The 17,746-nt window shown below is 44.6% G+C and overlaps 1 protein-coding gene across 1 annotated transcript in view; it reads right to left on the bottom strand.

The window, feature by feature from the left end:
* Amfr (autocrine motility factor receptor) overlaps nt 1-13,473 on the bottom strand; it is a 41,321-nt gene extending 27,848 nt beyond the window's left edge. Inside the window, exons 1-4 of the mRNA XM_038312677.2 lie at nt 13,203-13,473; nt 6,331-6,423; nt 1,475-1,639; nt 203-355 (exon numbers count right to left, since the gene is read on the bottom strand). Coding sequence (XP_038168605.1) covers nt 203-355; nt 1,475-1,639; nt 6,331-6,423; nt 13,203-13,457 — 666 coding nt within the window. The 5' untranslated portion in view covers nt 13,458-13,473. The remainder of the gene's footprint in view (nt 1-202; nt 356-1,474; nt 1,640-6,330; nt 6,424-13,202) is intronic.
* Nucleotides 13,474-17,746: the final 4,273 nt, after the last annotated feature.

Below are 17,746 nucleotides of genomic sequence, written 5' to 3'. Positions count from 1 at the left end.
AGTGGTGCATGCCTTTAATTTCTCCACTCGGGAGGCACAGGCAGGCAGACGAGTTCCAGGATAGCCAGGGCTACATAGAGTAACCCTGTCTTGTGGGGAGGCGGGAGGGAATGCCAGCTAAAGTCAAAGACCAAATACATTTTCAAATAGTCTGGCCTCCTTGCAAATGTTTAGGATCTAATGACTGTGCCCAGCACCTTACCTCTGCAGCCATGAAAGCCAAGGTGTGCATGCCATGGGTGTAGCCTGTGACACAGCAGACAACTGCCAGTCCACAGCAGGAGAGCAGCATAGCAATCAACAAAGACAGGACTCGCCCGTGGCTGCTCATTGGTGTGGTGGGAGAGAAGGAAAGCTGCAAAACAAAGCAGAGAGACAGTTCACTGCCCCACCACGGCAACCGCCCAGAATTCAAGATCAAGCTTGCTATATTTGCTTGGGGCACTACACTAACATAGAAAAGCCCAAATTCAACCATGACCTAAATGCAATGAGTTGAGATTTTTAAAACTTTATCATCTAAATCACCAGATACAACAGACACTATACTTTGATTCTCCAGTATCCTTCTACCATGAGATTACAATCTCTAGAAGGATGTTCAATTATCTCCTCTATCAACATATAGGACTCAGAACAGTATTCTGGTTCTGCTGTTTCTGTTTGTCTTGCTCTAATCTTCCACCTCAGAAGTCACCTGGAGCCTGTTAGCCTATTAGGGAAAGAACAATGGAGAGGAATTACAGGATTACCACTCATAATGGCATGTTAATACTAGGCAAGGACAAGTGACTGCCTGGAAAAGAGACCTGGAGTTGTAATTCCTGTTATACTAAGTGTAGGCTACAACCAGCCCAGAAAGGAAGGCTGGAAACTCCTATTTGTAACAAGAATGAAACCCTTCAAGAGTGATATTAACTCTGGAAGGAGTGCAATGCCATCTCCATGAACACTGAGTAAAGAGAGGGACACGAGTCCTAGAGTGGGCTCAACTGGGAAGCAGCACTTCAAACCTGTTTGCCTCAGCCTGTATCAGGTGCTTGCTGTGCAGGTCTGACCTCAAGTCACAGACTGATCTTACACCCAAACAGGAAGTAGAAACAGCTCATTCAGTCTTGACACCAAGAAAAACAGCACAAACCAGTGAGAAAGCAAAGCGCCACAATCAGGGCAAAAGGAGAAGGAAACAAAACAAAAAACAGGAAACATCCAGAAAAGTTCAAGCTGTATACAATCACAGCTCCTGACCTAAGATAATGGTGGTGGGGTGACTACAGAGCTTGGGGGGGGATGAGAGTGGGGGCGGGGTGGCCTACAGCTGTGGCAGAAGCTCCTCCAGAAAGAGGCTGTGACGATGACCTAGAAGTCCCCTCTGAGTTATCCCAAGCATGCAGCCTGTGCCTTTCTTACTTCTTACATCAGACCTGGCACACACACGTGACTGAGCAATCAAAGAGGTGGGCTAAAAACTCACATATTCAAATCGGTCTTTGCAGAGCTGAACCATCAAGTGCAGAAAAACAAGTCCGGCAAACCAGAGGCACCACATCACCACCTCCTCCACAGTCTGGACATTCAGCACACCAAAAATGAAAATGAACTTGTAGAAAATAAAATTCCAAAACTTGTCTTTGAGATGCTAAAAAGAAAAAAGTGGGTAAAGGTGAGCTCCATCATACCAAGTCTACATAAGAGATGCTAACGTAACAAAAGCAAGCACATTCCTCACAGAATAGAGCCGGACAACCACAAAGTGATCTCAGAACTGAAACTTGTAATCTGGAACAGCCAGGAGTTTCAGTCAATAAAAAGTAGTTATATCAGTCTAGTCCTTACATGCAAAATATTTTAAGTTTACATGTACAGTAGAAAATATCTGCAAGGGTTATCAGTATTACTTCAATAATTTTTTACTGATTTTTTTTATTTATATTATTTCTTCACTCTGACTTAATCAACAATACAAAATATTAGATTTTCTAAATAAAATATTAAGCAGAGCTGGGGAGACAGCTCAGTAGGTGCAGTACTTGCCATGCAGCATGAAGACCTGAGTTTGGAACCCTCGCACCCAAGTAAAAGCCAGTGGAGAAGCACACTTGTCTATAACCTAGTACTGAGGGGCAGAGACAGCCAATCCTTGCAGCTCATTGGCCAGTCTAGCTAAACTGATGAGCTCCAGGTTCAGGAAAACCTGTCTCAGAAAAATAAGACAGAAAGGGCTAGAGAGAAGATTTGTGGTTAAGAGCCTTTACTGCTCTTGCAGAATATCTGACTGGACTCCATTCCCAGCACCCACATCAGGCAGCTCACAAGGCACATGGTGCAATAAACTGATGCAAGCATATGCACAAAAAGAACACAATGTTTTAAATCTTAAGGAGAAAAAAAGGTGGAAAGCAACTGAGAAAGTCCCTTAAAGTCAACCTCTGGCCTCCAGATACATGCAAATACATGCGCACACACCCACAATGTATACAACATACACACACTACACACAAGAAAATAATAAAAATTAAAAGGCCACTTGCTAGTATATAAAATATAAAAATATAAAAACAACAAGAAAAAATTTAAAACTTTGTCTATCCACACAGCTAAGTATAGTTGTGCCTGCCTGCAATCCCAGCACTTGGGAAGCCAATCTGGGCTAACAAGAAAAAAAAGAAAAGAAAAGAACACCTAAAACCAAACCAAAAGCAGATTAAAAATAAAATAATGCCCTTAATATTTATTTTTTTTCTTCGTCCAATATGCAATATTTTATTTCTGGACACTGTTTTTTCCCACATATTAATGTGAGAAATTTATTACTATAGGTAAATGTTCTCTAGATATATCAGCATACTGACTTAACAGTAACTGAGAGACTCAAATTGTTTTTAATTCTCCCTTATTCAAAAAATACTTTTAAGAAATCACATATATTTGAATGAGTTCCTAATTCAACACTATTTAAAAGAATACAAAGGACTTATTATTTTTTTAAGATTTATTTATTTCTTAAGTATACAGTGGTCTGCCAGCATGCATGTCTGAAGGCCAGAAGAGGGCACCAGATCTCATTACAGGTGGTTGTGAACCACCATGTGGTTGCTGGGAATTGAACTCAGACCCTTTGGAAGAGCAGGCAGTGTGTGCTCTTAACCACTGAGCCATCTCTCCAGCCCAGATCTTATTATTTTTAAGAACAAGCCATCTACTTTCTAAACAAGCTGTTAAGTTGTTCCATAAGCAGTACATTATGTTATTTCTTTGCTATATTATTTTTTAATTGTTTTATGTTTACAAATGTTTTGTCTGCATGCTATATCTGCACCACGTGAATGCCTGGTACTCCCAGAGGTCAGAAGTGCTAGAACACCCAACACTGGAGTTACAGGTGGTGGTGAGCCACCATGTGGGTTCTGGGGACCAAACTCTGATCCTCTGCAAGAGCAATAAGGTGCTGAATCATCGCTGCAGTCCTTATCGTCTTTTTTAAACTTTCAGTTTTAAAAATCGTCACTTTCTTGGGGCAGGGGAAAAGGCAAGAGGACAGCAAATGAGTTCTAGCTCTTACTAATATTAAAATATCTGATTACCCAGCTATTGATGGAAGGAGTAAGAATACAGGTAAAGATAAGAATGAACGAATATGACTTTTTTTCCCCTTTATTTTGAGTCCTGGCTCTTCATGTAGCCCTGGCTGTTCTGGAACTTATTATGTAGACCAGGCTGCCCTCAAACTCAGAGATCCGCCTGTGTCTGCCCCGAGTGCTGGGATTAAAGTCTTGTGCCACCGCTCAGTGAAAACACGACTTCTAATGAGACTTTCATACGTGATTTCTAAGGAGTACAAACATTTACAAGTTGAAGTTAAAGCTGGGGATACGGTTGAGTGGCACCTGTGATCCCAGCACTCAGGACTGGAAAGCAAAGGCAAGAAAATCTTGAGTTTGAGATCAGCAGGACCCCAACACAAAGAATAGAATTACTTTGAGAGTTTAAATGTGACTCTGATTAGATACCTTGAGTTCAGAGAACAAAGTTAACTAGGGAAAACAAAGAGTATTCTCTAGTTCTAGCCATTGCAAAGGCAGACACCAGCAGCAATGCTCCTGCTGCCCTTACACAGTGAATACAGCTAGTGTGGACCCTGGTTCTGAACACCATGCCCCAACACAGTAAGCCTGGAATCCGAGGTGAACATCTGTTCCCTAGTCAGGGAAAGTAGGAGAACTTGAAATATCACTGGCTGTGATTCCTGACTGTGCCACTGTATCAGTGTGAGATCTCTGACATTTCATGCTTTAGTTTTCCAAGCTATAAAATAGGTATTAGTATAACATCCTAGGTTTCACAGAATAGGTGGTGAATTAAGTGACTTAATAAATGTAAAGTGCTTTCTTTTCTTTCTTTCTTTGAGACAGGGCTTCTCTGTGTAGCCCTGGCTCTTCTGGAACTCGTTCTCTACCTCAGGCTAGCCTGGAACTTAGAAATCCACCTGCCTCTGTCTTCTGAGCATTGGGATTAAAGGACTGTACCACCACCACACAGCCTGTAAAGAGCTTTTTAAAATGCCATAATAAACATTAAATGCTTTAAATATATTTAAAATCAAAAATGCTCTGGGTGGATCGATGTTCAGTGCTTATTTGCTGCTCTTATAAAGGATACAACACAACTTTATGCTTCCCAGTACCCTCACGGTAGCTGACAACCCTCTATAATTTCTAACTCCAGTTCTAGGGGATCCAATTCCTTCTTCTAGCCTCCATGGGCACCAGACACACAAATAGTACACTTACATACATGTAGGTAAAACACTGGTATAAAAAAATAAATTTTTAAAAACAGAAAGAGAGGGGCTGGAGAGATGACTCAGTGGTTAAGAGCACTGATTGCTCTTCCAGAGGATGGGTTCAATTCCTAGCACCAACATGACAGCTTACAACTGTCTGTAATTTCAGTTCCAGAAGGTCTGACACCCACGGCAAAACACCAATGCACACAAAATAAAAATAAAAATAAGTATTTTTTAAGTAGGGTAAAATAATTTAATGGGGGGGGCACTAAAACCCCCCTCATGCTCTAAGGCTCTACTTAACTGTTAGTATTTATTCCATTTTAGGTAGTCAGTGTCTTTGTCTCTAATGTTAGTCTTATTTTTTTAAACTTTAAGCACCCACAGAGCAAGTATAAGTCAATTCTTCGAGTCTTAAATCATAATAGTTCTTTTTTGTTGTTAGTTTGTTTTTTGAGAAAGGGTTTCTCTGTCTAGTTCTGGCTATCCTAGAACTCACTATGTAGACCAGGCTGGACTCAAACTCAGAGATCCAAGTGCTGGACTTAAAGGCGTATGTCATCACTGCTTAGCTCTCAAAACAGTTCTTAATAAATGCTTCTGGGTGGCATTAATAATAAAATAAGCTAGCAAAAAATAGCATAAAGATGTGTTCTATACTGAAAAGGCTAAGTTGGGTGAATAACAAGAGTTTCAAATACCTGAAGGTAACGTTTCCTGTAAATTTTGACCTGATACCACACACATTAGAGAAGAGAAGACACTGAAGGCCCACGGCTGCACTCAGACAGCGTGCCACAGGCCTGGTCCATTTCTAGCTCAGAAAGAATTAAGAACGAAGTATCAAATGGAGCTTCTGAGCCAGAAGTAAGAATAATCCCAGCAAGGGTGGCTGAGCCATGAGGACTGTGAGTTCAAGGGCAGCCTGCTCATCAAAGCAAGTTCCAGGCCTGCAGAACTACATAGCAAGGTCCTGTTTCAACAAAACAAAACATCGTGGAGAAATAGTTACAATGGGATAGACTGGCTATTCTGAGTATAATTAAAGTATTTTATCAAGGCTAACTTTTCTAATTTTTATCACTGTGCTGTGAATACTCAGGAAGTTATCCTTGCTCTTGGAACATATTCTGCAGTATCTGGGGTAAAACTGTATGATGTCCAGCACTTAATTCCAAATGGATCAGAAAATCTATGTAAGCAAGAAGTGACTCTGAGGACTAAAAGATGACTACTAAGTCCCCAGTTCAGTAAGAACGCCCAGCTGAAACATTAAAGTGGAGAAATAGGGGAGGAAACTTAAAATTCTTGTCTAGCTTCCATATGTGCCAAGTATAGGTGAGCACATTCATATAAGCAACACACACACACACACACACACACACACACACACACACACACACACGAATAAAACTAAAAAGTGAAACTGGATAAAGCGCATCCGGGAGTTCTTTGTAGTATTCATGGAACTTTTCTATATACTTGAAATTACACCAAATTTAATAGTGCTTTTAAATTTTCTTCGTAAGAATCTGATCGCTTACCTGTCTCTCACTCACTCGAAGAGGACCAAACACAATACACTGGATAAGCTTAGCCACCAACATCAAAACACAGCAAGCAGTGTTCACCAGAACCTGTACACATATCAAAGAAAGAAAGGAAGTTTAGTTCTGGTGAAATACAAACACAGTGTAATGTTTCCTATGAGGAATTAGACAGCCATTCCCAGAACAGAGCCTTCCTGGTTTTCTACCAGTACAAACTAAGTGCTGTCAAAGCTAAACAGGGATGGGACATGGGGAAAGTCAGAGCCCTGTCCCAGTGCGTACCCTCCAGCAGGCCACCCTTCCCTTCCGACTTGACAGGACACTACAGAAACTCTGCACTGTTTCTGTAAAACTGCATGTACCAAGCTTGGCATGATGGCACACACCTGGAATCCACACACTAGGAAAGCTGAGGCAAGAGGACTGGAAGCCCAATAAAGACACCGTCTCAGTAAATAAACAAATAATAACCACACAGAAGTATGTGCCTTCGTTCCTACATGAACATTAAAGTAGCTATTGGCTAACTGGTCTAGAAGTCATCATGATCAATAAAATCCAGAACTCAAAAATGCTGCCCTGACAAACGGGGAAGGGTAGGAAGACGCACGGTCTGGGAAAGTCAGGTAATAGAGAGGGACTACAGAATGGAAGGATACTCTGTGACACCAGTGTCACAACCAAGGCATTCTTCCATTTGCTGAGAAAACTTCCTTCTTGAAAATAATTTAAAAATGGTATTTTCAGACCTAAACAGCAAACGGGCAAGTCATCTTTCCCTTACTCTGGCTCCTGCCATTGTTTGGAGATAGATTCTCATGCCCCCCAGGTTGCCCTTGAACTAACTTCCTATTCTAGCTCCAGTTCCTAAGCCCTAGGATGACAGGCATGTGCCACCACGTCCACCTGGTTGTCCCTCTACTTTTAAAAGCATACTATAATGGGCGAGTGAGGGAGAGAGGGAGGGAGGAGAGGGAATATGATGAAGGCCCTGTAAGACAGCGAGCCCCTCGCATCCCAGCAGGCTGCCTCTGTATCTCCCAGCACATATTCCTGTGGCAGAACACACACTGGCAGATCTAACTCAGTACAAAAAGATTCAATCATGTTTAGTTCTATTCTGTTGCCTAATGGGGCCAAGAAGATATTTTTAAAGAATTAAAACAAAAATAGTTCCACCTTGGGGAAGAACTATTTGGTATTTAAATTCTTTGATTAATCAGGTGGGGAAAAGTATTTCACCCAAATCCTACAGCCTCATATGAGAACCCAGCTCAGAACAATGCAGTGCGAACCTTCACTCCCAGCACTCGGGAGGCCGGGCAGCAGATCTGTGAGTGCAGAGTTCCAGGACAGCCACAAACAAAACAAACCCCAGAAGAATAAGGAACTTTCAGTTTGGTCCCAGCACACATGTTGAGCAGCTCACAACTGCCTGTAACTTTAGGTCTAAAAAAAGTCTACCATTCCTGGCCTCCGTGGGCACTGCGTAGGTGCACAGACCACATACATACCTAATACGAAATAAAATCTTTATAAAATGGAGTGGGCTAGAGGCAGCCCAGCAGTTAAGAGCACTGACTATTCTTCTAGAGGACATGGGTTTGATTGCCAGCATCCATGTGGTGTCCTACAACTGCCAGTCTTATAACCAACACCTTCCATTGCACACACACAAATGGTATACAGACATACCATGCACACATGTAAAACACCCAAACACATAAAACATAAAATCTCAAATAAAATTTTAAATAAACTTTATTTATTTAAAAAAATAAATAAACTGACACCTGACGATGCTCATTTTTAAGGCACTAATGTAGACTTGTAAGAGGAGCACTTCCCTTGGATTTTGCCAGTCAGTGAGAATTTCAGTCATATAAAGCAGAGGAAATGTCACCAAAACCACAACCCTCATACCAAATCTGTCTTCAGCAGGCAAACAGGGTATTTTTAAAAATCAGCTAAACCCCCCAGCTTAACTGCAAGCTATTTTTAAAAAGGGCTCTTCCTGGTTTACAGGGCATCACATGAGTTCAAACACAAATGCAACATGTTCAGTAAGTGCTCAAGGACAGGAGAAAGGTAGAAAATGAAGACCTTGAACCTGAACTCAAAAATCAGACTTAGAGTCTATCATTACTTCTCTATCCCAAACAGTACCACTGTACCTCAGCCATAAAACAAAATTTTATCACTTTCAGTTAAGCTTTTAAAGTTTTTGACTTAAAAAATATGTATAAAAAGTTTCTTTGGAGGGTAGAAAGATGGCTCAGCAGTTAAGAGCACTTCCTGCTCTATCACAAGCCCTTCTTCAAGACCCAGCAACCGCATGGTGGTTCACAAGCACTGTGACTTCAGCTTCAGGGCATCCAACACCTTCTTCTGGCCTCCACTGGAACCTGCACTCACACTGCACACACACACACACACACACACACACACACACAATTTTTCTTCAGTTTTTTTTGAAAAGTTCCAATTTATACTGTCTCCCACCTCCAAGAGCAAGTCTCTCATAGATAAACATTTCTATTTTAATCTAAATGAGAGATTTGAAAGTTAGCATGTCTAAGTAAAACAGGGCTTGAAAGAGCATATGGAGCCATTCCTGGTGACAGACCTACAGTACGAACTACATGACAGGCTGAGACAGGAGAGCTGCAAATTCAGGGCCACTTAACTAGACCCTGCCTCAAAGAACAGAGGAAAAGGGGGGGAAGAAAAGGAGGGGTAGAAAAAAGTATATAGCCACTGGGAAGAAAATGTATTTTAAAAAAATAACATCCATAAAAACACGAAACCAACAAAGGTTTGGAAGAATTCGCGCTGTTTCGAGGTTCTGAACAGTGCACCGCTACAGCACTGCAACGACAACGACAACGGGCAACGCTGTTTCCAGTTGTGGGAGTCTTGCAGCTGGAGGTTAAAAGCATTTGTTGCTCTTGCAGAGGACCTACTTAGCTCCCTACACCCATATAATGGTTCACAGCCATCCGGAACTCCTGTTCCAGAGACTCTAATGCCATCTCCTGCCCTCCAAACGCACTAGGCATGCATGTGTGCACATTTATACAAGCCGGCTAAACGTTCACACGCATAAAATAAGACTTACAATTTTTAAAGAAAAAAGTCTTTTAACTACACAAGTATTGTGTCTTTCCAACAAACACAGTGACTTCTCCAACTCAGCTGCAAATATAACTGTGGCAACAATCATGGTGGCCCAGGCCTACAGTCCTGTCACTGGAGGCTGAGGCACAAACACTGGCATTGAGAGCAGGCAGAACAGTCTGTCCTGAGCAGCCAGACTTGGTCTCCAAAATCAGAAAACAAAAAGAAACAAAACACGCTTGAAGAAGTCAAAGGGTCCTAACTGGAGCATTCTTTCTTTCTAGTATATGCCAAATCAGATACCTTTGACACTCTTGCAGAACTGACACCAGCCCAGATTTCAAGCCCTAGAACTATGGAACAAACTGAGTCTCCAAGAACCATAAAAATCAAAGCTTAGCACTCGGGAGAAAGAGGCAGGCAGATCTCTGAGTTAGAGGCCAGTCTGGTACAGAGTGAGTTTCAGAACAGGAAGGGTTCGTTACACAGAGAAACCATGTCTCCAAAAAATAAAATAAAATAAATAAAAATAAAAAACACCTCCCCCCCCCGCGAAGCTCAGTTGCAGCAAGCCTGATCTGAGCAGCCGCTTACTTCACTCAGACAACAGAGAACAGCTATTTTAATATTTTATCTGCTCTGTACAGCTTACTAATTTTTTCTCACAGGCAGAATCCAAACAAGCTAAAAAGGCTTCGCCTGTATCATAGCAGAAAAATGGAGCACGAGTCCATCACTGAAGGCTTCACTGAATAAACCCTCATCCAGGAGAGCCACATGAGGCACTAATATCAGCCCAGGAAGGGATACGTAATTGGTGTGTCAAGGTAACTTTAGATAAAAATTCAAAGGCACATCCAGATCACAAAGGGAGGCAGGTACAGGTGTGAAACAGAAAGAGTTTTCACATGTATACATGTGTAATCCATAGAAGTGAACTGTGTAAACTACTTGAGACAACCTGGATGTTTCGTAGGTTCCCACTTCAGGCCAGCACCAGTGACAAGAACCTGGCAACGGGAAACAGGTGGCCGGAGACCTACTTTCACTGTCTATCACGTTGGTTTCCTCTGACCTTTGAATTATGAAATTTGTAGCCAAGCGGTGGTAGCACACGCTTTTAAACCCAGCACTCAGGAGGCAGAGGCAGGCAGAGAAAGCACTATGAGTTGGGGGCTAGCCTGGTCTACAGAGTGAGTTCCAGGACAGGCAGGGCTGCTATACAGAGAAATCCTGTCTCAACAAGAATAAAAGAAGTATGAACTGGTAGAATCTGTCCTTTAAATTCTTAAGTTTAGAACTGACCTGGCCAGCTCTGAAATTCCACCCACTTTTCTCACCGCATGTGGCAGAAAAGTGAAAACCCCAAAGAAGGCCGTCAAAAGCGCAGCCGCAAGCTACAAGAGCCTGGGCACGCTCCACACCTGGAGCTAAGCAAGAGCTTCAAAGGTTTCTCACCTCCTTTCTCACAGCAGGGCTACTTCCTGGTACCCCAGGTACTACTTTTCACCCTCTCAATCTCCCTTTCAAGTCGGCAGAGCTGCCGAGGTCAGGGAGCGCTCTGCAGAACTCCTCCCCAGTACTGTTCGCCCCAGTTCACAGCTTAGGACCCTTGCACCTCGCGGCTCAGTGTCCCTGGCACCCGCTCCGGTCCTTCCCCACCTCCAAACCCCACCGGGTGCTGTGTGTGCATCAACCATCGCCTCGCAGGTTTCGCCTTATTTACATATGAGTCATGTGAGGGTAGAGGAAAGTGCTCCTCACAGCTGTGTCTTCCAGAGGGCTGAAAATAGCATCTCCGAAAGGTTCTGAACTGAGGGTGCTAATACAAAACCTCCTGCAAGGCTGAACTGTGTTCTACAAAGACGAGTTCTGGGGAGCTTAACGCACAGCACAGTAACTAATAAGATTTGCAGCTGACAAAGGCCCGGTTCTTGCCCATCTAGCTTGACCTTGGCAGGGTTTCATTTTTGTTTTTATTGGGGAGTACTATATAAATGCCCGTGAGTGGGACTCAAGAAGCATCCATAATGGCCCACCACACAGTCACTCAGCGACGCTAGCTGTCAGGCCACCGGGGGAAGTGTTCTGGGAGTGCAGGAACAAAGCTGCTCCAGCACAAAGTGGGTACTAGATGATAAAGAAAGTTCTGGGCACACAAGAGAAGTCGGGGCAGCCACCGGACGCCAAAAACGAGCACGTCAAAACTCGAGAAGAGGTGGAAGAAAAACTGCACCAAGTTCAACTGAGAAATAATAAGGACTGGGGGGGGGGGGGGGAGAGACCAATTTGCATGCGGCAAGACTGTAGGAAGAAAAAAAAATTTCTTAAAAACGATTCTCAGAAAAACCAAAAGGCCTTGGGTAATGTTTTATGAAGCGGTATTAACCTTGGAATTTGAACATGAGTTCTGCAAGAAGAAATTTATGATTAAGAAAAAAATCATTAAATACTACTGTCTGTTCTATGGCTACAATAGTGGTTCCTGTTGAGCGTCCTGCTAGCTCAGGCTGAAAAGAGAGCATCAAGGACTGCCCTACAGTCTTCGCGTCTGCCGAAAGCTCTCGCCACGGAATTATAAGTTGTTTACCCTGTCACACAAATGCACAGAGATCTGAAATTAAACAAGAAGTGAACTGAATTCTTTCTCTCCTCCATTTGGTAAAGAACGGCTCATCTCTACACAGGAGTAGGGAAATGGGAACTTCACCCTTCACTGCCTCCTGTTAAACTATTTATCAAAGGACCGGGCGGCTTAATCTACAGCCCCCGGAGTTCACAAATCCCTCTGCCTCCTGATGAAGCACAGTGGGAGTAATTATAACAAATGAGTTGCTGATAATTCCACCAACTTAGAATATCAACCCCTCAGTCATTCGCAGCTTGCTCTAGGCGCCAAGCGAGAACTCCAAGGAGAGAAGATCCCACAAGCCACAGTAAATCCAAGTGACAAATTTTAAATCCTACAGCAACTTTTCATATTTCCGAGGGTTTACAGACGAGCCATTCAAGTGCAAGGTGAGAGCAAAATTTCCGCACATCTGCCCAGCCTGAAATGATGTAATAAACGAAGACAGTACTTGTGCCATGTGAGCGTTGCTTATCTCGCCCGGACAGAACAAACTAGAAACCTTGTTTGAAAATGGACCGCTAAGGGAGAAATCGAGTTCAAAGCAGACGCTGCCGCACATATGAGAATGTTTTGCTGCCTTCCGTCACCAGAGGGAACAGTCACCAACCACCAGGTGAAAGAAAAAGGACTCAGCTGGTTTGTTTGCTTCGTTCCACAGCGCCCGCCGGAGGGTAATCCATTACCAAATAGCAACCTTTCAAAGTTGTCTTCTTTAGAGTTAAATGGCTGTCCCAACCCGTCCAAACGCTTAAAATGTGCCCCTAACTCTCGGCCCTCTCTTCCTCGAGAACCCGCCCACAACACCGCCGAGCTGGACGCCACTTGCCCCGGCTCCTGCCCCGCTGCCCTGGAGTCCGCGGGCCGGGCCCGACCGCCCTTCCGTGGGCCGGCCGTTCAGCCGGGCGACCCGGCCTCTTCTTCCCTCTGCGGCTCGCCATGCTCGGAGCGCCGCTCGGCCTCCAGCCCCACGCGAGAGGGGTCAGCTCGTGTCCACCCCCCCCCCGCCCCCGGCCTCCTCAGCCCGGGTCAGCGCCCGGCCACGCCCCCCGCGGATAAAGGGTGACATGGCGGCCCCCGCTCGCTCGTCCGCCCGCGCCCGGCCCGCAGGCTCGCTCACCCACACGAACAGGCTGTCCGACAGCAGGTACTGGGCCACGTCGCGGGCCCGGGGGCCGCCGGCGGCCAGACGCGACGGCACGAGCGCCTCGGGCTGCAGCGGGGCCGTTAGCGGCTCCGGCTCGCCGGACCCGGCCTCCGGCTGGCTGAGGGCGCGGTAGGCGCTGACGATGGTGCCGAGCAAGGCCAGGCCGCTGAGGCCCGTGTAGGTGCGGAGGCTGGGCCACGGGAAGCGCTCGAGGAACAGCAGCGGCATGGCGGCGGCGGCGGGCTCCGGCGCCCGGGGCTCCCCGCGCTGCGGCCAGACGCCTGCGGCGGCCTCGCGAACGGCGGCGCCCACGGGCTCTGGCGTCGCTGCCGCCGCCGCCGCGCCGGGCCGGGCCGGGTCGCTCCTGGCTGCTCGCGCCGCTCCGCCCCGCGCCGCTCCCGCTGCTGCCCCTGCCGGCGCGGAAGAGCCTCGGCGGACTCGGGGCGGGCCGCCGCCCCTAGCGGGACGCGGGCGGGACGGGCGCGGGGGCGCGGCCTTCGTCCCCCGCCCCCAGCGGGCGCGCCGCAGCCCCACGGGCCCCGGACCGGGCCTAGGGCCCCGCGTCCCGGCGCCCTGCAGCATCCTTGGCGACCCTGGGCCCACTGACGCCGCGGACGCGCCCCAGCCGGACTCTGGAGTGAACCCGGCCGGTGGGCAATGACGGCAGCAGGCCTGTGTGCGTGGCCGGGCAGCAGGGTGCGGTACCCAGGCCCCTGGTCCCTTGTCCCTTGTTCCTCCCAGGCAAAGCAGGTAAACGCGTCCCATTATCCTGTGGGCTTCCATGGTGTCCTCAAGAGGGAACATGATGCTTAGGAAATAATAGGAGCCTTTGCCACCTCTTTAATCAGGTCCTAAGTCTCTGTTTACAAATAGCCGCCAGTAGACTACTTTTAAAACGGAGATAGTTTAACCGGAAATAAAAATATGCTCCCTCTTATGCTACAAGTAGAATGTAAAATGGTACTGGGATTCTTGGAAAATGCCTGTTCCTCAAAGTTAACCAAAGAGTGGCCATTTGACCTGGCAGTTACCTGGCTTAAACATCTAAGCGAAATGAAAACGTACACCCACACAAAACTACGACACAGAGGTTGACAGTAGCATTATTCCTAATAAGTCGGGGGGGGGAACTCCAATGGAATATCGTGTTTGAAAATGAAGTATGTATACGTGCTACAATATAATAGAGCGGGGAGATATGGCCGAGTCAAGCCACACACAGTAAATAAGTAGTATGAAATCCCACCGATATGGCAACTACATGGAACATGGGGAGCATGAGCGAACTGGAGGTGAAAGGTTGGGGTACTAGTTTCCTGAAGCGATGATGTTCTAAAATTGTTGTTATACGCCTGTTACACTAAAAGACACTGAATTATTCACTAGAAACAGCAAGTTAGGTCTCTGTATATGAAGTACATAAAATAACCTGGGGTATACTCTTCTTAGTCGTATTCTCAAGCCAGGTAATAGTTCCTATCCCAGAATGTATGCTCTGTAAATAGCTGGTGGGTTTTCCAGAATTTCTAAAGGGGCTAAATTGCCTTTAAAGTATTTTTCATGCCAAATATCCAAAGTCCATAGATTTTGTTTTGTTTTTTGAGGCAAGGTTTTTCTTTGTAGTCTTAACTGTCCTGAAACTCACTCTGTAGACCAGGCTGGCCTACGAGATCCGCCTGCCATTGTCTCCCAAGTACTGGGTTTAAAGGTGTGGCCACCGCCCGGATCTATTTCTACTCATAGAAGTAGTAGTAGTCCATAGACTTTTTTAATCTGAAAATTAACCACCACTTTGTAATAATTCTTAAAAACACCTTGTTAAAGGTCTTCATATGCTTAAGTTCTCTTTGGTTCTCTCCCCAGTCATTTGCAAGATAGCTCAGCAGCAGATAAAGCACTTGCTACAAACCCTAATGACCTGGGTTTGATTCCCGTAACTCCCAGGAGTTACCCTCTGACTTCCCTGTTGTGTGCACACACGCACTCTCACGTAAAAATAAAACATTTTCATGCCAAATATCCAAAGTCCATAGATTTTGTTTTGTTTTTTGAGGCAAAAAACAAGTGTTGTGGAATATTCGCTGAAGATGTATTACATTCAGTTTATGCTGTCGAATATTTGTTTAATGATGCAAAGATGCATTGCATTCTTTTATGTTGCATTTGTTTAACTCTGTAAAGCTGTGTTACTTTGCTGCCTAAAACACCGGATTGGTCTAATAAAGAGCTGAATGGCCAAGCTAGGCAGGAGAGAGAAACATGCAAGACTGTCGGGCAGACAGAATAAGAGGAGGAGAGCACTAGGGAAGAGAGGGAAGAGAGGGCGCCAGGGGCCAGCCACACAGCTATCCACGGAGTAAGAAGGGACAAGAGATATATAGCATAAAGAAAGGTAAAAAGTCTAGAGGCAAAATGGAGTTAAAGAGAAACAGGATAATTTAAATTAGAAAAGCTGACTAGAAACAAGTCAAGCTAAGACTGGGCACTCATAACAAGAATAAGTGTCCATGTATTTATTTGGGAGCTGGGTAGCAGACCCCCAAAGAGGAAAACAAAACAAAACAAAAAACAACTACAACCCTAACACTGCTGTCCAAATAATGGACAGCTTTATTCTGAAGAAATGAGGATGGTAATTTCCCAGGGAAGTGTTCTACTTTAGTAGAACAAGGTCAGATCTGAGTCACCGTGATTTTTAAACCATACACATTTGTGATTCACATCTGATCCAAGCCACAAAAAAAGTAATATTAGATCCCAAACTTGTCCTCTCATATTGCCGATAACAGAGCTGCCTTTTTTAATCTCAGAAGCTTGGGCTTTCTGAAAGTCCAACATGTGTAACAGGTGAAGTTAATCCAACCCAGATGCATTTTACAAGATTGCAAAAGACTTTAAAATGTTTTTTGCGTTGTGTGTGTGTGTGTGTGTGCGCGGGTTTTTTGTTTTAGCTAGAAGAGTCATTGTTCTATTTCTTTTCCCCTCAAAAAAAGTACTTTGCCCCTCATCCTTCCCTCAAGGAGCTTTTGAGACACTTGTCCTCACTCTAGCCCAGTCTGGCCTCCAGCTTGAGGCAGTTCTACCTGAACCTCCTAAATGGTAGAGGATGACAGGCATGAACCACCACACCCAATGAGCTCCCATCTATCTCCATCTCTGCCTCCCTTTCTCCTCCTCCCTCTCCTGTCTCTGCATTACTGGAAGGTTTATTTTTAATAGGGTCTGGATAGTTTTGAACTCCTGAGCTGAAGTGACCAGCCTGCCTCAACCTGCAGGGTATGCCCCAGAGTACCAGTTTCATGATTGGTTTTGTGTTTTTCAAGAACAAACCCTATAAAGTCTTTAAGACTTATTTATTATGCATATTCATGTGTCTGTGCCTGCATGAATTTATGTTTAACGTGTATGCAGGTGTCCACCAGGTTTCAGATCCTCTGAAACTGCAATGACAGGTAGTTGTGAGCTGCCATGTGGGTGCTGAGATTCAAACCTGGGTCTTCTGGAAGATGAGCCAGTGTTCTTAAACTGCTGAGCCATCTCTCCAAAGTCTTAACCAAAAGCCAGATTATAGTAGCTCACACTTATAATCCTATAACTGAAGAAACAGTCGCTAATGATATAACAATATGCAGTCAACACACTATGTTGTGACTTTAAGTATCCCAGGCTTTGGGCTCTGAATCCTGTGACTCCATCAACTGCAGGTAACTGAATCTACTAAGGAAACGAATGGGAAGGGGAAAAGAATGGGAAGGGGAGGAGCATCCATAGCCCAGATCATCACGTCCTTGCCACTGTGCCAAGCTGGTCCCTTACCCAGTGGACCTGACCACAGACAACCCACCACACAGGACTATCCCAAACAATTAGTTGTTCAGTTTTAAATGTCTTTATTGAAATAAGAACTTAAAAAAGAACAATGACCATTTTAGTCAAACTTTGGCTTTACAAATATAAAAATATAACCAAAACTCCAGTTTCTTTATACATTCCTATAAACAAACCAGGAAAGTGCTCAAAGCCACAACTATAAATGGTACTTGTGTGTGTATATATATAACCAGTTTTTCTGTTTGGGAAGAACATGGATTGAACCCAGAGCTTTCTAGGCAAGCACTCTATCACTGAACAACATTGCTAGCAAAGAAGTTTTTTAACACATTACTCTTATTCTCAACAGAACAGTATAATTTATGCATTTCTCCAATTTCGCTCTAGCCTTTATCCCTTAATACCACTAAAATATATTTAGCTGGCTTAATCTTAATACATCTGGGAGTTTTTGTTGATGTTTTTTTCTCAAAATAGGCATATATGTGTATGTTAATATTAAGTTGAATTTAATGGCTCAAAATGAATCAGAGCTTATATTTAAATGGAGGCAAACTTGAAGGACTCCAGTTTAACCCAAATGATAGCTAACAAGTGGAATGTTTTAGAAAATCAAATCTTAAGCTACAGAAGCTGACTAAGCTTCTTTAGCAGTGTAGCACAGAAAACTGAAAAATCTCTGCATC

This window comes from Arvicola amphibius, chromosome 15 (assembly GCF_903992535.2).
Source record: "Arvicola amphibius chromosome 15, mArvAmp1.2, whole genome shotgun sequence".
Classification (NCBI taxonomy): Eukaryota; Metazoa; Chordata; class Mammalia; order Rodentia; family Cricetidae; genus Arvicola; species Arvicola amphibius.
The sequence above is the reverse complement of the archived record's forward strand: the minus strand, read 5'-3'. Positions and strand labels throughout refer to the sequence as shown.